This window comes from Takifugu flavidus, chromosome 2 (assembly GCF_003711565.1).
Source record: "Takifugu flavidus isolate HTHZ2018 chromosome 2, ASM371156v2, whole genome shotgun sequence".
NCBI lineage: Eukaryota > Metazoa > Chordata > Actinopteri > Tetraodontiformes > Tetraodontidae > Takifugu > Takifugu flavidus.
The window spans coordinates 7,818,640-7,839,364 of NC_079521.1; the positions used below are offsets into that span (position 1 = coordinate 7,818,640).

At 41.2% G+C, this 20,725-nt stretch overlaps 1 protein-coding gene across 7 annotated transcripts in view; it reads right to left on the reverse strand.

Moving 5' to 3' along the window:
- Nucleotides 1-3,680: 3,680 nt before the first annotated feature.
- The window catches only part of celf6 (CUGBP Elav-like family member 6), a 118,219-nt gene continuing 101,174 nt past the window's right edge, over nucleotides 3,681-20,725 (reverse strand). For 6 of the 7 annotated variants that reach the window (XM_057018571.1, XM_057018562.1, XM_057018536.1 and 3 more), the window contains exons 11-13: nucleotides 20,537-20,680; nucleotides 16,769-16,916; nucleotides 3,681-11,209 (exon numbers count right to left, since the gene is read on the reverse strand). In XM_057018571.1, the coding sequence (XP_056874551.1) occupies nucleotides 16,789-16,916; nucleotides 20,537-20,680 (272 nt within the window). In that variant the 3' untranslated portion in view covers nucleotides 3,681-11,209; nucleotides 16,769-16,788. Of the gene's footprint in view, nucleotides 11,210-13,241; nucleotides 13,316-16,768; nucleotides 16,917-20,536; nucleotides 20,681-20,725 lie in introns of all 7 variants that reach the window. The other variant, XR_008947621.1, reaches the window with a different exon arrangement.

Here is a 20,725-nt window from a genome sequence, read left to right on the forward strand (position 1 = left end):
AAGGGATGAAATTTCACAGCTGAAAGGTGGCAGGTTAAACAACATTGACCTGGCAAATACCAAGAGAGATTTAAACAAAGGCCAGAGCTAATTCATCAGAGCAACCAGGGGGCGGGGGAGCGGGCATCCTGTCGCCCGGCATTGGACAAGTGGAGTGAGGTTACGCTACTTTTGATGAAGGGAAAATTGGCCCCAAAAAGGCCGTTGATGAAGGAGGAATAGCTTTTAATCCTCATCTTTTTATGAAAACGAGCAGAACCGCCCATGAAACACTGTCGCGGCTCCAGCGGGAGCAAGAAGGCAGAAGTTGCAGTTGCGAAATATCAGCCGTGACAGTTTGACAACGTCAACGTTCGCAGATGAAAGCAGAACTCTTTCAAATCCTGATTAGAGGCTGTCTGCTCCCACGGGGACTCCACGCTGGTTTTGCTTCATTCACTTTCGTCCTTGATTACCCGCTTGGTCTCATTGATTGAAGGGGAACTTTAATGACCTATTATCTTAAGTGTTAATCAGGTGTTGACAGACAGCCCTCCCTGGTAGCCAGTAGGACCACGGGCCAGGACGGACAGGACAGAGTTAGCCGCACTCCCAGCTGCTCGGGTGAGTGGAAGGTTGAGCAGCACACGGCGCCCGAACGTGCCGCTCCACAAGTCTCCTTCTGGAGCGCAGTCTGTGCACCCTGGTGACATCATCATCAGCGTGCCCCAGTCGACTGTGACTCAGACGGTTTGCAGGCTGCTGCCTGTCGCTTACTTTCGTTTTGTATATATTTTCACTGTCATGTGGATGATCTAAACAAGACAGAAAAGAAGGAATCCATAATGTGAGAGTTGGTATTCTCTTTAATTGATGGAATTCGGGGAAAGAGTTAAATATGGAACAATCTGCTCTATGACTGAATATTCTGGGAGAGGCTGATGAATTTAGAGCTACTGCCATCATTTCGAAATGTGTTTTTCATTTCATTTACCGCCACTCTCCTGTTGTCCTCTTTTCTTGTCTGAGATGTGGAGATCGTAGCGAGTGCCTTCCTTCTGTTGGAGGAAAAAAGCAGTGAGACACATCCCTGGTTCACCTGTCTGTGTCTCCAACCTAGTTGTCTTTTGTTCCTCCCTCCTCCCTCCATGTGTCCTGCTGTATCCCTCTCCTTATTTATCTCTCGTTTCAATCCGAGCATCTTCAAGTTTCATCAATGCTTCTTAATTTCCATCAATACCACTGCAGCCTAAGATAACTACACCTGTCCAGTCACCATGGCAACCTCACCTCTGACAGCAAAGAGCTCTGTAAGACATGGCATGCTGTATTCCCCTTGATTAGATATTGATTAAGCTTTTGTAATACATAATAGGATCAAAGAGATTGCGCGCTCTGCTTACCGAGGTCTTCTTTACACACACTGTTTAGTTATATTCTTTTGTTATTTAGGAATCTGCATATGAACAGGGATGTAAATAAATCATTTCACATTGTCGAATCCTTTCAAGGCCTCTTTAAATGACAGAACCTTTTTCAACCATACTTTTCAAAAGAAGTAATAGCCCAGATTCATAAACTTCCCCACTGAGCAAATCTGCATTTTAAAGACTGTTGACAGCACATTACGCTGTAGCTTACGTCGACTGTTTGCAACATGGTTCCCATTAAAGAACACCCTGACAGGTCCATTGGAGTGTGCAGAAACTCCTAACTCCTGCCCGGGTGTCTTTAATGGATGCATTGATATATTAATGGACCATAAAAGTCAGAAGCTAAATGCACAGTAAGTGACAAGTGGTAAGTCAGCGGTGTAAATATTTATGTAGTTTAGACCTAGAACACAAAGCTACGGCGTTGTACATGCCTAATGAGCCACATGGCATGAATTTAATAGCTTGACAGACATAGTCCAAGGTGTATATATTTCTTTTATATTGTCTGTAATTGGTGTTTATATAATGGTGATGTTGCATGTTTTATAGTTTGTTTTTACCTGGAGGTTAAAAGGTTCTTCCAGTGTAACTGTTGAATTCCGTATCCAACATTAACTCTACCTCAAACAACTTCTCCCATTTGCACGTTAAGATCAGCATCGGTACAGTTTGAGAGCTTGAGGCCTCTGAAGGATTGAGCTAGATTTCCAGAAACTCTGCTTTTCTCGCCGCTGTCGTCGGCTGCGATATTTGAGCTTCGTGAGAGCAATCAACATCATCAATAATGTTAATACACACAAGACACTCCAGTGGCGCAGGAGATTGTGTGTTTTTCAGATTTACGCTGAAGATCTGGAGGGATAAAAGCTTGAAAGTTCTTCTCCTTTTCTTAATAAATATATTGACAGGAGAGAAAATCAAGGATAAGCCCAGGGACTGCAAGGAGCAATGGTGGAAAAACTGACCTTTTTTAACAACTCAAATCAGGATGAAGACAACAAACTGTAATAGCTTTCCTTCATCCGATCCATACTTCATGATTATCCCTCATTCCAAAACATTGAAAAAATGGAAGCGTCAAAAGAGTCTTGCAGTTTCATTTTCTTTTCTGTGCCCCCCTCTTGGAGACAAACAAACAGCCCCCTGTTAGCACATTTCATTAGCTTTAGGGGTTACGGAACAGATTGAGTATCGACGGTGGTGGCTATCGAGGCTTATGGCTCAAAGGCAACAGTAGAGGAAAATCTCAGGGGCAGGAGATGCAATCGAAAGGACCAAAATAATTCAGCAGGACTCACTCGAGGAACAATCCAGTTTGTCATGTGGAATCATGGATTGTCTGTCGCACAATGAGAAAGAGTCCCCGGAGAAACGGCACAGCAGTCAGCATGTGAATGGCCAAGAGGCAGGAGCCTGACCGGCTTCTTCTTGTTGTTTTTTGGGTTTTTTTCATCACTTGCAACTTTAGCAACCATAAATTTGCTTTCGCGCCATGACTACACAGGTGCACCAGTGGGAACCATAAACCAAAAATGATGCGCGGTGTCCAGGGATGATTTGGCTCCCTGTGATGTCACGGTTGACCTGGGCAACCATTACTGTCGGTTGCTTCTGAGGTTTTTGTTTTATGGTGATTGACAGTTGAAAAATGTGCATCTGTGTTTTGTTGCAGTTGAAGACTGTTTGCGTATCTCACTGAAATGTTTTTAGGGGGGGTTTAATGAGGGAGGAGGAGACTGTGGGACTAGAAACACTGACCTCAGGCCTCAATGTGCCCCAACCTTACCTGCTCTAATATCTCTGTCAATAAAATAAAGAAGGAAGGAAAATCTATGATTAATAGGTTGAAACTTCTGCTCCTTAGACAGAAACCACAACTAGCAGCACTGGCTGAACCTGATTTTTGTTTCATCTGTAACACCTCCACGAGACAAGAGCCGTATATCCATTTCCCTTTAATCAATTCTCAATTTATTCCGCACCCTCTTCCAATCTCCCTTCCATTTATTATGCATTATTCGCCCTTTTTAAATGATTTTCTACTAACCGTCTCATCTAATTTGGTATTCGGATATGGTTAGCGCTGTTAGCTCAATTAATACGATGGTATGTCGTAAATGCATTCTCTCCACAATCCGAGCGACAAGAGGACACCGAACACTTCACACCCCGCGTACGGGGTCATGCATCGAACCGTGATAGTTCCAAACCTTCAGGAATTATCTAATCAAGTTATGTGAATAGGTAAAAAGGACAAAGCAGGCGTGATCTTCTACAGGACTGTGCTTTATTTTAGTCTAAGCAGAATATAATGAACTAGAGAACTACAGAGTTCAGGAGCACTATGGGAGATAATCACCCCAAATCAGGGGAAGGGACCCAACCCTTATGCTTATTTAAGTTACATCTCTGTTTAAAAAAGAAAAAAAAGAAAAGTAGACATAGTATGTTCAAATTTGTGACTGTAAAATCCCAAATGTATGATAATGTAAATGGATTTGGGGCGAGCACAAACGAAGAGGATCAAACCCGATATTGAAGCTGGGAATATAAAGATCTATTGTCCACAGTGCAAATGATCAATGACTTAAAGTGGATTCTTTAAAGGCTCTCATTGAATGCTTGATTAGAGCAAACGCCTCAATAATCTGAGTCAGTTTACATTTTGGTCCTTTTAACCAGTGGAAATGGAGGCGGGCGACCACATTCTTGTGACAGAATGAGCTCGAGGCAAAACTGACTCCACCGATGCAATTTTCTTTACCACAGATTTCTGACTTTTTGATATATATATATTTTTCGCAGTTGGAACATCCCCAGGTCAGACCGTGTCTGGACACGGTCCACAGGCCGCACTGTCAGAGAGAACAGACATGATTTAAGGCAGTTTCCCTCCTCACATGGACAAATCAACCTGACTGGAGGAAAGCAGGGTGACAATATCAACGGCTGAAGAGGGTCATCAGTAGACGGAGTCACATTAGATCAAGTCTAAAAGAGCAGTGAGATCAACTTCAGGCTCGAGAAGAGATGATTGATAAACAGATATGTCTGTGATTACCACCAACCCTCCAAAAAAATAGGAAAAGCAACAACTCAAAGCGATGGCATTGACATTGAAAAGTTCATAAGAAGAAATAAAACTCAGGTGTAGCAAAGATGTAACAGCATATGTATGAAACGTTTGCGCTTTTGAAAAGTTACAATTTTTGCTTTTTTTTTTTTTTTTTTAAACAAAAAGGCCTCAGATGAGATTCTTTAATGAACATGCAAGGTTGATTCATCTGGACTCAACTATTCAGTGGTTTAATATTTCTAAATACACAGGACCAGTACAAGAAATCATTCTTTTACAGTTCAGACTTCCAATGAGCAGATTCTCTTTGAACTTGGACACTCACGAGGGATTTCATTCAGGGATTGTGTGGTGAAAAACAAACACCCAAAAAACCAAAAGGAATGTGATCAAAGTGTGTATAAATCAACTTTGTGACAATGGGTCTATCCCAGCTTCAGCAGGTAAAAAAAAACGAGAAAGAAAAGAACGAATCTCCAACATGAGTATAAAAATCCCTTTTTTTCCCCCACCAGTGCTTCACTATACAAGAAATAAAAACATTTTATCCTCTGCTTTGATAGATTATCTTATAGGATCGTTCTCTTAGTTTTGCTGAAATATATTTCTTATTCTTTCAGTGTTTTTTCTTTCTTTTTTTTTCATTTTTGAATATGATGCGTTGAACGGCCTGTAAAGAATGTTGAACAGAATTGAAAAATAAGCTATATTGTATGTACAAGTGTCACGCAGCTGTGTGGTCTGGAGATCAGAGCCACATTTGGTAAATCAAGCAGGGAGATTTCTGCTGGAATCGGCTCTAATTGCTCACTTGGTTGCCACATTTCTCCAGTCTTGGTCTTTTCCCACATATGTGTGGTTTTGGTCATGACTGTTAGATCAGGATTTATGTACATGTTTGTCATCTGGACGCTCATCTTGTAAAACTATAAAACGATGAGCAGTTCAAACATATCTAAAGAATTCAACGTGCCCTTATGGCCGTTTTTTTTTTCTTCTTCTTTTTTGTAACCCTGTCAAAAGGGTAAGCATGCAGATGGGTGAACTGGACTGCCACACTGTTCATCTCCCCCAGTTGGACTAATCAAGTGACCACACAGGCGATCCTTCGCAATCAGAAAACTCACGTCAGTGTACACAGACTCTTTATAGGTTTATAGCTCACTCTGGGACTGTGTTGAGATTCAACACTATGTCAGGCGCTCTCTAAGCCCTGGTCCAGTCCTTCCTGTTGTAGGATGTATGTTCAGGACAGATGCTCTCAGAGATCCCTGCACTGCTGTGGATACATTTTATAGTGACATCAGTGTCCCACAGAGTTGGGCTTCTTGACATATACAACCCTCCTTTCTGTTTGTATTTATAGGCTATTTACATTAAAACACAAATCCTTCTCCTCTCCTTTGTTACTGTCAGCCACGTTTGTCATCGCGCACCTGCTGCGATTGGGTGATGATGTTTGCTCGCTGCTATTGAAATCGGGTGACATTGAACTCGCCGTTCATCAGATCTAGCTATCGCAGCACTCCCCGCGGCGGGATGAAAACCGACCTCATATTTGTGATTCTGTTTGACCTCCCTCGGTGTCAGGGGTAAGGCAAGGCTCTGAACCTCTCCACTAATCATGACATCATAGTGTCTGATGCCCTGAGCATTTGGGAGCGATTTTGTGGAGTTTCAGTTTAGCACACAGCCCCCCCGCCACAGAATGCCTACTTTCACTTCCACCTCTTAGCATGTAAAATCCCATTTCCAAAAGGAAAAAAAAAGCCTTTCTGTCCAAAAGTGAGATGACAGAGACACTCCTAAAGCAGCTATTAAAGAGAAGCATTAATTTCTCCCTTCCTGTCCAACAGGTTCCTTTAATTATCTCCCCACATTCAGTCAATTAGGTTTTACTTCCTTTTCTTGACAATCACTGCTATTTTAGGATGGTGTTTAGCACCCAGGGGTGTGGACACACATAGGCATGCGCCAATAGTTTCTGCGTGGCCCTAGATGTTCCTCAGCAGGACACACCTCTGACCAGTGCCGTGGTCATACAAGAACCAGGCTGCTGTGTTTGTGCCTCTGCTTTCGTGTTAGGTTCAGGGTTCATAAATCAGTGGCAGAAAACACACATAGTTGACACATAATGATGGTGCTAAATTTATTGTCTTAGCCTGGTAAATTTGCTTGTGTCATTGCCTTCGGTTAATTTTAATTTGTTTTTCCCAAATTACATTGCAACCATGGTGAATTAGTACGAATGCAATGTAGCATTTGGCAGCTACGCGACAGTCACTGTAAGTTCATTTGTAATTGCTCTTCGAGCTAAAATGTGGCTGAGGGCTTCATTTATATTTCAGATTAATTTATCAATGAGGCAAACCCAAAGGGTTCTTTGTAAAAGCTAACTTTGATGATGAAACATTCTCACCTCTTTGACATTGGATGTGGCTTTGCTGTCTAGAGGTATTGCAGCTTGGCACAGGTATACAGCTGAGGTGAACCTTATATATGGTTTACATATAATATTTTGATGGTTGCAACAGTCTGAGAACCCCTCGATCGATTGTGCATCATGCACACAGTTGGATAAAGTAGGGGTTCAAAGGCTGCTTGCTAGCATTGTCCAATCAATGTGAACTCTGCCAAATACTCTAGGTTACCTGGGATTCAGATTTCCTAACATCAGTGCAGTGCCGTCTACCTTTGAGTTCCTCTTATAAAGATCAGGTGTAAGTGGCATTAGATGGAGAGTGATTGCAAGATGGATACTGCCACATTAAGGTGGTGTGGAGAGGAGAGGACAAGTTTGTGATCACCGAATGGAAGCGAGCCGTTTTGTGTATAGCGGCTTTTGTAGAATGGCCCGTGGCCTAAACCCTCCTCCGTGGAATCAGGGAGGAGGAAAGGAGGAAGCCCTGTCAGTGAATGAAAAAATGGACAGACAAAAATGGGAAAAAATACTTTTCTTGGACATTTGGGAGTGTATTTCAGAGCTATTTCTGGTAGTAGGGCTGTTACATCAATAATATTGTCTTCAAAGTGTAATAAGAAGAGCAGAGCCTGAATGGCGATTTCACGTTGCCTAATTTAACCCTGGATGAACAACGACGCTAAATGAAGACTACTTTTCATGCAGTTAGCAGGATGGTAGGCTAGGCTGGCTCCGGGCTCACTGGGGACTTAACCTACGGTATCATTAACACTGGGAACTGGTACAGCATCTGCTACCAGGCGCCGGAAACTGCTGGAGCAGAAATGTGAGCTCCACGTTCTGTTGAACAGAATCTCTTGCAAACATAACGTTGAGAGAAACAAAGACTGGATATGAGCTGCTCGTGGAACGTTTGATTGCCAATTGATTCTTTCAGCCTTGCACACATAGATAATAAACAGAAATGGTTGCAGAACATAGCTTTGTCTTTTAATTCACAAGAATTACTCTGAATTACGTGGAAGAAACAAGTGAATTGGATTTCAATGTGACGGTTATTAGTCAAGCTGTCCTATTGAAGGGTTGAATTTTGAATGCGACGACCTACTGTGCTTCGCAAAAATCCTTTAGCTTCGACCAATACTGTGCTTTACAGGTGTCCCAGCAGGGATTCAAGTCAGTTAAATAAAGCAGGAGCAAGCAATAGATAATATAGATTAAGAAAAAGACCTCTGTGGAGATAGTCGAAAAGAAGCACAGTAACACTACAACCCGCACCAGATGTTTCTCAAGATTTCCGTCATTACCAGCGAAATGAATGGGCATCAACCCACTTTTGAGCAACATTTGTTGCAATGTTTATGCTAATGGGAAAAAAAAGAAGGTTTCCTCAATGTCATCTTGTCCGCCTCTGTCTGTGAAATTAGTTTGCAAAATGAAACACCTAATATTAAAAACATTCCACCCCTCACCGTCTTCGCGTCTTCGAGTAAATTTTGCAGCATTATTGGTGCCAGGTCATCTGTCGACAGCCTTGCCAGGGAGTATCGGCACAAACATAATTCTCTCTAATCTTCCTTCTGTCATCCATGTGCATGCAGGGGACCATCTCTCCCATCGTTTGGTCCAAGTGATTATCGCAGTGATTTTTCACTTGGTTGCTGCTAATGTATAGAGGCTGGCGATTTCAGCATGATTAGCGGGAAAGGTGAAATAGCATGTCTAATACGGTGCAGGAGATAATTGAAGGGTAGTGAGCACAGACATTAACCAGGTTTGAAAATGGCGTTCCTAGGGGAGAGCCTTTGAATTGCTGGGCTTTGGAAAGGCATGGTTGACCTCTGGAAAAGGGGATGGAGGGAGGGGCTGACAGCCCAAATCAAGACCTTCTTATTTAATGAACAAAAGCACAACTCCAAAAAAAAAGAAAAAAGAATGGGACTAAAAAGAGTCTCATTGGCATAGAATAATTGGTTGTCAAGATTCCAATCAACAAAACGAACCATTTTGAAGCTGTTTTTTTTCCACAGATGAAGTCATTAGGTTTTGTCGTTGAAGCATCAGTTTAAAGGAAGTCAACATCTTATTTGGATGTTGCCTTCCTCACTTCACCTCCCCCCTCTCCTTCTTGCCTAGCCATGCCTCTCAATACCAGCTGTCAGTGCTCAAAGAGCTGGTGTACGGATGTAAGCTGGTTTTCAACAGAGAAAATTGGGAAGTGTTCAGAGTGCCGGAAGCAGATTTGCCCCCCCCCCCCCCCACCCCCCCAGACTCATTCCAAACATATCGATCCTTTTTTTAAGAGCAGCCTATGTCTCAGGTTGTAGAAGAGTCAAAATAAAGGCTAGAGGCCTCTAAATCAAGACACGCTACTAGCGGAGCACTTGATTCCATTCGCCATGGCGGCGGTGTCACCAGATATATGCAAGCTGAAGGATGGTTGAAGTTAGACTGCCAAATCTAATTTAGATAAAGTATGTACGTATTTTAGTTCTCTCCTCCATAGGCTCTGTATTTATTATATGAAGAATGGATGTCAGGGAACATGTTAATAATGGGATTTCCATTTTGTTTGACAGAGCTAAATTAGCTCTAAAAGCCTGCGCCCCTTTTCCATCAATACAACAAATTGAGTTTGTCTTCAGAGAAATGTTTGTTTGCATCTGCAAAGGCAGTTTTTCTCCATTTGGAGTTTCGCAGCAGCTCCAACAGACGCGGGTATCCTTGGCGTGTCCCTTGTACAAGTCCCGTTTCTTTACAATGGGTCTGCTTTGTTTTCTGACAGAATTCTGATGCCACGAGGAGCGATTCATCTGAATGCTGTTCATTCTGCTGGCAGTTTCAGTAGCTGTCCCCCCCACCCCTTGATTCCACGCTGCATCATCCTTTTTGTCTCTTTGTAGAACCTTTCTCTTAAACAAGTTGAAGCTTCGTATTTCACACCCCTTGTCACGATACAAAGGAACAAGGAAAGGAATCTGGAGTAGAACCTAAAGGAACGGGTCCATTTTGCTTGGTCTTTACAGTGGATTGTCGCTTCAACACAAAGGCCAGTCAGAAGCCAAAAAGATCTGCACCCTGTCCAGCGCAGACATTTTGAAAGTTCAGTCATTTTCCCCCATCCTCTTTCCTCCCCCCTTTGTCCTGATCAGTCTGTCCTTTGCCGTCAGAGTGCGGTGACTTGTGATGAGTGAGATATCCAGTGGCTGAACCTACATCCTGGAGACAGAGACTTGTTGCGTACAGGGGCAGATGAATGGTTTCTTCCCACCCTTTTTTGCCCTCCCCCCCACTTTCAGAACAACTTCAAGTATTTTTTTTTCTAAATTTTTTTTTAACAACAGCAAAGTTAGCAAATCTACATTATTTTTTTCTTTTAAGCTACTTGACTAACCTACAATCTGGTGCTAAATCAGCATCCAGAGCAAAATGTCTATACTACAATTCCATGTCCCCCCCCTCCTTTTTCCTCTTTTTTGTTTACACATTATTCCCATTTTCTTTTATTCTTACTTACAATAGGCCACTGGATATTGATTTAATTATTGTTTTTGACTACGAGTAACTTTTAATACTTGCAGCTACAAGGTAAGAGTTTTTAAATATATATTTATATATTTATATATTTATATTGATTTAAAAAGCGTTTAGTCCTTTGGTCCCTATTTCCTAAGGAATGATGCATGTAAATTATCCTGGATTCTCCTTTTCTCTTTGTCGTCGTGTTCTTCTTCTTTGATCCAGAGCTTGCCCTTTCACAGAGCACACCTGTGTAGGCACAAAAACCAAAATGGCAGCAGGCTGGTGTGTGTGTTTTGTGTGTTTAGTGTGTCTGCTTCAGTACTTGAGTCGGCATTTGCACGTATTTATACATGTACAAAGTTCCCCCCTCCCCTTTTTTTCCCCACCGCCCTTAATTGTGTGTGTTTGGTTTGTTATCAGTGTGTGTTTATCTACTGTATATCTTCTGTCAGTATGCATGCTTTGAGCATAATGAGTCTATAAAGGTTTTTTTTTCTCCCCATCATGTCTAAAAAACAGCAGCAAAAAGTTGGTCTCTGCAAAAACTCTTCTTCCACAGACGCCAAAGCAAAACAGGGAAAAAGAGGCATTTGCGAAGAAAGAAAGGAAGAAGTAAAATAAAAACAACTCTGGGATCCCTCGTCGAGTCACCCAATCTTCCAGCGGGTTTCCAGCAGGATCAAGGGACCACCCTTCCTTCATGATATGTAGCAGAGCAAGAAGTCTTTGTACTTTTACTGCACTTGTGGAAATAAGGTGTTGCGGCCCTTCATCCTGTGATGAAGAGAGAGAGAAGAGAAAGAGGGGAGAATAAAAGAGAGCAGATTCAGTGAGGCTGCAGCAAACATGCTCAGGGTTGCTGGCTCCTGGTGATTACACAGACTGACAGGCACAGCCAACAGCATGAGAAACAGACGGGGGAGAGGAAAAAAAGTGTGTCAATCAAAACCAGAAATAAGTGGGCTAAATGTGGGGTGAGAGATTTGTGTTTTAACCATATGGAACAGACACCGATACTGTGACAGCACTAATCCAAGGTGGAACTACTTTAAACTGATTAAAACTCTGCCAAGAAAAAGAAAAAAAAAGAAACGCGCGCCCCCAAATTTTCCTAGGATGCCATTTATCTTATTGACTATTGAAAGAGAAACTGTAGAATTTACACTAAACAAAAAAAATAAAATCAAATGTCAATGAATGATTGGGACGTCCATGTTGTTTGTCCAATATGAGAGAAAATATAATTCCCCCCCCCCCCCCCCTGCAAAAAGCCTCTAATTAAAATCCTATTCAGTCGGCCGTGCCTGTGTTGACTTAAATTGCTACCCTGTCGCTAAACGTGTCCACAATTTCCAAGCTTAAGAGCTTTGGATACAAAAGATACTTTACAGCCAATCCGCCCTAATATGTTGTGAGCTGTGATGTGGATGAAGAAAGACTACAAAATCACAGTAAATCACTCTCCTGGAGTGAACATGAAAGAGGCCTGACTTTGTGACAGGAACACACGCGTGAAAACTCTTTGTTCATCCTCTCTGTTGCTGTAAATGAGCCTGATACACTTTCATAATATCTGATTTTCCAACATGAGGCCCAAACATAGTAGGTGAAGTGTTGTTTGTCAAAGTGAGGACATATCCATCTCTCTCTCCATCTCTTTCTCTCTATCTATCTATCTTATTCTTGGAAAATGTTTATCCCTGTGAGAGGCTGAGACCCTTTTAAAAATGGACCTTTCTCAACGACTATCAAAGCGGCACAAAGAGTCTGACGGTAACGCCAACAAAGAGGAAACTCGCTGCAGTTGTGTGAAAAAAGGTGCATTTCACACATGTGCTGCTTTTTGTAGTAAAGCAAAATTATTTCATTGGACTTTAAATAAATCTTGCGTTGTATCTTAATTTGGATTGATATGATGAGTATTTCACACGAACTCTGAAGCAAATCTGAGATAAATAACACTGGACTAGGCGATTCATTTACTCTGTTTCTGCCTTTAAACTGAAAGATTTTGAATGTTCTCACAGAAGGAAACCCTGTCACGTGCACCCTGTCCGTCTGTCCCATGCTGATGTGCACCGTGTGGTTTTACGGTGGACAGATTTTGGCCATTTGGGGCTCCAGCGCTGCCAGCAGCTTTGCTTTTATGTTCCCTTTTGCGCCCTCATAAATAAATAAATGGGAAATGATTCCCATGTTAGACAAACAAAACAATCTTGCAGATGTACTCCCAGTGCAGATGGAACCACGGAAGGAGTGAAGTGTCAACATTTGCCTGTGCTATCTGCATGAACACTGAGATTTAATTGACTCCTTAAATACTGGGCCAGATCTTTGCTATGTTTATGAACTCCTATAAATACTGGATAGGTTTTGGACAAAAATTCAGATAAAAAAGACGGACAAAACAAAAAACAGCTGCTGTAAATTAACAGATGTGAATGCGAAGGAAGAGAGAAATAGACACTCCACTACATCCATACACATGAACCCCACAAGAGAAAGTAAAACATCACAAGGGCACACAGGACGATAGCACAAGGGTCAACGTCACTTCCAGTTAGAATCAAACCAACCAGTAAGCATGTCATTGACATTCAGTACAACAGGTAGCCAAGAGAGGCGTCGTTTTACTGCACAAACTGCCACTATTCAATAAGCAGCAGATATACATATATGTAAAGGAGGGCAGAATAGAAATAATGAGAGCTTTAGAGATATAAGTCAACGCCACGTCATGCAACGTAGTCACAGTCCCACCACATGACGTCATCCAAAAGAAAATGACACCATGGGTTCAACTTACAGCTGAGGGAACTTGGCCCCGTGACAGGTGTGTGTGGGGTGGGAGTGGCTATTGCGGAGAAAGGCCATCTCACACTGTGATTGGCCGTGTCAGGTTGCCAGGTTGGGGTGCAAAAGAAGGAGAGAAACAATTGGATTTTTTTTTTTTTCTGTTCCCCAAGTCATAATTCAAACCAGCCTCTCCATATTTGTTCCATACTCTCAGAATTGGCTCTACACTCAGGTTATTACAGTTCATTATCATGGAAACAAACCAAAGAAAAGACAAGTCAAACAGAAACGGCAGACAAATAATCTCAACGCAGCACGTGATGTATTTCCCCCCGCTCCTCTGCGTCGTGTTGAAATGCTTTCAGGACGGAGACCTTCACAGGTTACAAAGTTCAGTTGATGTTTTTATGCTCTCCACTGATAACCCTGAAGGCACAAATGCATATTTCAGAAACTTGTCCTGGCTACAATAATTGGATTTGCCTTCCATTGTTTGCTACGAGGGTGGCCCTACATTCAGCGGGGTTAGCCTTTTTGCATTAAGTTTATCTTTAAGACACAGAATGCAATTTCAAAGTAGCAAGGCTCCTGAGACCAGTGGAACAGAACGCTGTCTGATCATGTTTTTAATTCAAACTTCAAAGCAAAATTGTCTGAATTATGGAGAAAAAAAAGGGGGGGGGGGGGGGGGGGGGGGGGGGCTCAGGAGCTATCTATGTATTCAAGGAATCCACACAAAACAAAATCATTTCAACTTTCATTACTGTAATGTGATTGAATTTGGAAATTTGAAAAGTTACATGTGAACTTTTAAGTATAAAGCATTGAGAATGTGCAAAAAACACTCTTTCTTTCAAATTTGTACTTATTTTTCAAGCCAGAAAACAGTTGAACCCAATTTAGACCTGCTTTGCATGTAATGAGACAAGATTATTGTGAATCTTGAGAGGGTTAAAAATAATCTGAACCAGGGGCTTGATTTAAACCCTTCAGTTATTGTATTCTCACTTGTGCTTATTCAATAATGTTCTTGATTTTGGTATGTTGGCAAAAGGAAGTGATTTAGTAAGAGTAGAAAAACACTGAGATGGACCAAACTGACTTTAGACAAAGAAGACAGTAACAGACAGACAGGAACTCAAGCCCTCAATCGCACCTACAAACTCGTGGAAAAACTGAAAAAAAGCTGTTACTGAGGGAAAAGTCTGTGCACGGAAGCAGAGAAGGTCTCAGTGTCCTGTCACTCAGCACTATCACGTGATATTTCCCTTCACTGATGTGCTTAATCAAGCCAGGCCCATTTGGTTTTCTCCACAGGGTGTCTCCTTTGAAAGCTTCTCTTCAATTAGCAGAACATGACTCTATTCAAATGCTATCAGACGGGGGATAAAAGGGACATCTATCATTTGTATTGCACACCTCTTCCCTTTCACGGCCTTAAAAGACTGCAATCTAAAACAAACAATTGATATTACCATGCTTTTATTTATGGAGGAAAATCCTCCGGGCTTCTGTGATTGTAATGAAAAGTTACTCCGGCAGTTGGGTGAAGAGAGCATCCATCTATATTTCACATTGGCAGCTACACTTTGTAACAGATGGGTACAGATTATTGGATGGATGGCGCCACGTGAAATAAAGCGCCTTTGCGGTATTTTGTATTAAATCTCTCTTTATCCAAACAACTATCTGGTGTGGGGTCCATTACACTCCCCTTCTTCATAAACACCCAGTCACTAAAACAGTTCCGTGACCCAGAAAAAGACACAGATCCATTGAATTTGCATTGACGCCAACAGTTTCATGAGCAGTCACATGAATGTTTTGATGTGAAATTTTGACTTTTAACTGTTTGGGATCTCATTTGTTGGGGTTTCTATTTGATAGACATTTTCACAGGGTGCCTGTATGTATGTGCATGACATGGTTGGGCACTGGTTTGCCAAAGATTAGCTGACCTTCCATTAACATGCCTTTATGCTTCTTTATTTTTTGCGTATGAAGCAAACATAAAACTGCTTATATTCACGTAGGAAATCACTGTAACAATATTTGCTAGCTTAATAAAAACAAACGTCTATCGTCACTCCAGAAAGCTTCTTGGCTATGTTCTTATAGTCAATCACTTTTCAACCCTGATCGTCTTTGTAGTAATTCTTAAAACATTTTAGAATATTCCCAGTCCTTTGTTGCATCATCTCACCCTATATTTGAAATCTGTTTCTGGCATTTAATTCAAATGTGAAAGACTAAGAAATTTCAATGTTCAAGCTTGATAGCAGTGCTACTTTCAGTTATCATATCCTGCTTCTGTTTGAGGCATTTTTTATTTATTTATTTTTGTGGGAGAGTGATCAGGATGTTATGTTGCTAAGGCTAAGTGCAAACTAACAGGCCCATGGTAAAACCATCTGCAATATCATATTTTCACTCCGCGGGGATGTTAGCACCAAAAGTGAAAACGCTCTTTTCACATTTTAGTATAACTTTTCACACTGTTTCCCCTGTAGATTTGAGAAATCACTTTAATACTTTTTAAAAAAAAAATCTGTACATGTGCTAATTTTGGACACATAATTTCCAGTGATTCTGATAGTTGAATCTTAGCAACTGGACTGTTTGAATTGCTACAATTGAAGTACCAGAATTCCAATGACCTGGATGACTGAGAACCTTCACAGACAATTAAAGGTGATGTTTCCTTTTTAACAAAGGCTTTTGCTGTATGCTTTTTTTTATTCTGATCAATGATGCTGAATATACTTTATTGTAACACACTTTGTTAGAACGCATCTCACTGCTTTCCCTTTTTATTGGGCAAAGAATGACATGACAGAAAAATGGGCTGAGGCTCTTGGCTTTTGACTTCAGTCAATTGTAGAAGTTTCAATAACCAAATGATGCTCATTATAGAGGCCCTTTTAGAGGTTTTTCAAAAAATCATTTTCACTCTGCACTTTGAAAACGGATACTTTGTTCAATCCCATTAGTGCCGAGGCAGAAGGTCTCCTCAGCATCTTATTGAGATGCACAAGATTTTAAATTGATTTGTTCTAATAATAATAATAATAATAATAATAATAATAATAATAATAATAATAATAATAATAATGTATTGGTAAGATGCAGTAATTAGGACATGAAAAACTGCTTATTCATCAAAATTCCTTTTAAACACATGTTTGACACCCTGTGGTGAGAATAGGCGCATCCCCACCAAAAATTTGTGATACCGCCTCCGTGTTATGAACAAGTGATGCTCAATGTGCACTTTCCCATCATTACATGACTGTTGGGCAGCATCTAAACGATGCGTCATGATTGAACTGCCTGGGTTGAGATCGGCCTCTCTAGCATCGTTGGTGATGTTCCTCATACAACACAAAATTATTGATTTCATCTGAATTGAATGTCACGTGTAGGTGTGTTTATATGAAGTAGTCACGCTCTCTCTGACTGATTCTGAAGATTTTGCTGTAAACCCTGGCAATCTCATGGTTGGGAATTATTGGATCTGTTCTGTGAGAGTGACTGTACCTGGGTATACAGCAGAGGAGTCAGTAAGGTCTGTTGGCATCCTTTGGCCGCTTTAGCTGCACCTTCAGCCTCTTCATGCCTATCTGAAAGCCATTCATGGCCTGGATAGCGGCTTGAGCACTGGATGGGTTATCAAAACTCACAAAGCCTGAGAAAAGAACAAAGAACAGAGAGAGATGTAGACAAGGGAAAAATGGGAAAATGTAATAAAGGAATAACACATGGGAAGAGAAGAATAGGCAGAGATGAGAGAAAAGGCAAAGAAACGAAAGACAGGGAGAACAGACGGGCAAGATGACAGAAACCCAAAAAAAACAAAGGAAGAAAAGAGCCTTTTTAATACCCAACAATGACACAACAATAGACCTTTGTTTTCTCTTTTCAGCAGATTAATTAAAAACCTCTGACTTAGAAAGATTACAGAAAATATCACAAAGGCTCAAACACAGATATTAAAAATCAAACGCGGACGAGCTATTAGAGGCTGTGATGCTAGCTTCAACGGGGAACATGAAAGTGTGTAAAAAGGTATCAGATTAAAGAGCAGAAATGAGTCTCCTGGTTCGTGTGGATTTTCAAGACCAAAGCGATGTCTGTGCCACGCGAGGGTGCCACGGGTTTTCCTGTAGGTGCGCGTGAGCGTGTGACTGAGAGACGCGCCGAGGGCATGGGGGTCGTGACGGGATGCTGGAAGCAAGGTGTGCAGGACGGAGGTGCCTGCATCTCTGAGTTATCACTCGGGTGTCGGAGTGGAATGAGCCCACAGCTTTCCACATCAGGACTCCTTGCCTCCTCTTATCAGACACCTCTGTGATTGACGGCAGGAATTTTCCGCCTGCCAGCTGATTTGATCACACCGCTATGGGTCCAATTTAATTTGGGGGGAGAGGGCAGGCTTTTGTCAGTATGGGTGAGATAAGGCTGCTGCTTTTACAAACCCTTTAAACAAACTGAGCAGGGAACGGCCTGTCAGTTGGCAGTGATCCTCCTCCCATCGCTATCTGTGTCTTTAATGAATCTCCATACCTCACATTTACATCCACATGCCAAGAAGTGACGGTAGGGGTCAAACAAAAGGAGGGAAAATGGCATGCAAACCGCTTAATATTTGAAGCCACAGCCATTAATATAATGGTGAAAGATTGTGCTTTCACTTTAGCTGTGCTTTGATGACATGTTCTGCGCCTGTTGTTTCTCCTGATGGATTCGATAGCACGAGTTCAGAGTTTTACCCCAGCTGAAGGAGGTGCTGTCTCTATGACCAGGCTGCGGCCGTCTGGGTCTGTGGAAAGCCTATTTTTAACGTGTACATCTTTGAAATGACAGGCACAAACTTGCAGGCACTCTGTGCTAAAATTAAAGTAAAAATACAACTTAGAGCCACTCAAGCCTCAGAGGTTGTCAAAAAACACTCCTTTTGCTGCTAGAACCATAACAAGCTCTTCTCTTGAAGAAGCAAGTTGAGGTTCAGAGAGAAAATAATGCATCCAGGCATCGCAAGCAGAAATTACTTTAATAATAAATAGCAAAGAGCATAATTTTCACCCTATACTTTAGTTGCGGATACGTTTCCATATTCACAGAACTTTTGAAATTAACTTTCGGAAACCATATTAAATCGAATCTATCTATATGCTCCCAGATGAAAATAAATATAGTCTGAATGTAAATGCGGTATACAAAATTGCCCATCATACATTATGCATTTGTTTTGAGTAAACGATTTAATCATATTTCATTCATAGCCTTATTTTCATCCAAATCCAAGTGTGTAATATCACTGTTTTATCCCATTGCAAATAAATTCACTAGAGTGCTGCAGATATGTGTCGGAATATTAAATTGACAGTGATCCTTCCCTTAAGTCCTCCTCCAGTATATACCCTCTATAGGACTGTGAAGTGAGAGCTCCTCCGGGGAACTTTTTTAAAGATATTCATCCTATAAACACTCGTAACGTGATGTGTGATTATTGTCTGTTCTCAGAACCAGCCTGTTGTTCACCTGTTCTGCAGACATAAGGTGGTGGTAAAGTTAAGGTCTGCCAGGGTCATTTTACATAAACATTTCAACTTTCTGGACCCAGTGAAATACTGATTATGATGCATGTAAAAACACCATCGGTAATTCAATTAGGGATTATTATTTTTAATGCAATATAGTCATTAAAAATAATAATTGCTAATTCAATTGGCATTTTTTATTTGTAATGATGACATTGCATTTGCACTGTTCTGGGAGGCATTTCTTAGCTAAACTAAACATAAGGTCAGAGTACTGTTGGGAATACAGTCCTTTGACCAATAACTTAATGGTAGAAAAAAACCCTAGCTATTATTTAAATTATTTATGTTCTTCTGCATGCTGATTATGAATTTGCATGTCGTGTATGCTCAATGGCAAAATCATGTTAATAAGACCAAAACTGCGCATATTTTTAAAAAAAAGGAGGCCCCACTTCCTCCGAAGTCTGATAACTTATCCGTGTTCAAACGGAGTATCGTCTCCCTACTTTGTAACATCTTAAGCGTCTTAGCTAGCTTTTTATTAAACAGAGAGTAATGAGTAAAAAAATAAATAAAAAGGCACAAAAGATTCTTGGCTTTAATTGCCAAGATCTTCATTACTGAGCTTGAATAATAAACCGGTGAGACTGACGAGGTCACGTCCCTCCCTATTGTTGACTGACAATAATAGTGAGGGGCATATGTTTGGTGTAGAACGCACACAAAAGAGAGAGAGATGATCCTGAGATGGGTAGAATGAGATCTGTGAGCGATGAGGAAGCCTCATAGACAGGCCTTGTTGAAGAGAAACTGAAAGAAAGCCAATGCTGGGAGCCTCTGTCTCTCTTCTCGTCTGTCTCAAGGGTGTTGCTGTCCAACTGAATCAACTGCAAGGCCCACACCAGTCTATTATTATCTCTTTAAGCCCGTGGATTCCACCTGCACGCCTCCACCCTGATGAACTGGTTTGCTGTGTGGGAGGTAAAGGGATAGAATGGGGAGGGGTGCTGTGATGCTGCTGGGTTCCCCAGCCGGACCAGTAACATCATGGAGAAGATGGTAGATGAATATTGACTGTATTAGAACTGACAATAGGCCCACCTATGGACAGATGAATGAAGTGTGTATGTGTTGTCTATTTCACAGCTAAAATGGAGTTTTTAAAAGCAAAACTAATTTGTTACATCCCGCCTACTGATTATTTTTTGCCTGCAGATCCAATAATAGTGTACAAAACAGTAATGTAAACTTTTACAGACTTCTGATTGGTCAGATAATTTGATATTGCCTCATTTCCCAACTTTTCATTCCAACCCCAGATGCAGATGGCCTCAATCACTAAACAATATTAGATCTAAAGTTAATTTAATCACAGCAACCTATGTTTTCCCTACTATACTCACTGTCTTTTTTTTTGTGTGTAAATAATATCCTCCGCTGTTCTGGCACAGATGACAAGTACAGCATTAATACAATAATCTTACCTGGATACACACAAATGAAGGGCATTTTTTAAGCATCGTTTTCTCAACTACTCAATACAGAACATTTAATGTGAAGTATTATCTGTTACATCATCAACCTGTCGTGTAAATAAAATATTAATCAAAAAGTGTCATGACTTGCTTTGGAAAATGCTGCAAAAATTCCATTGCTATCACTAACATGATGTGTAAACACTATGCTAATGTGATGCAGTCCCCAAACATGTACACAAGACTGTTTAGATTGTGTATGCCCCCCTCCGATCCATTTTACTCACCAAAACATTTGCTCTGATTAGTCGCTCGGTCCACAAAGACTTTGGCAGAGATGACGTTGCCAAAAGGCAGGAACATTTGCATGAGCTCTGCATCTCCGAACTCCTGGGGGAGGTGATAAATAAACAGGTTGCAACCTTCTGGCCCTGCCGATGAGACACAGAGAGCAAGAGATTGGAGCAGGAGTTGCC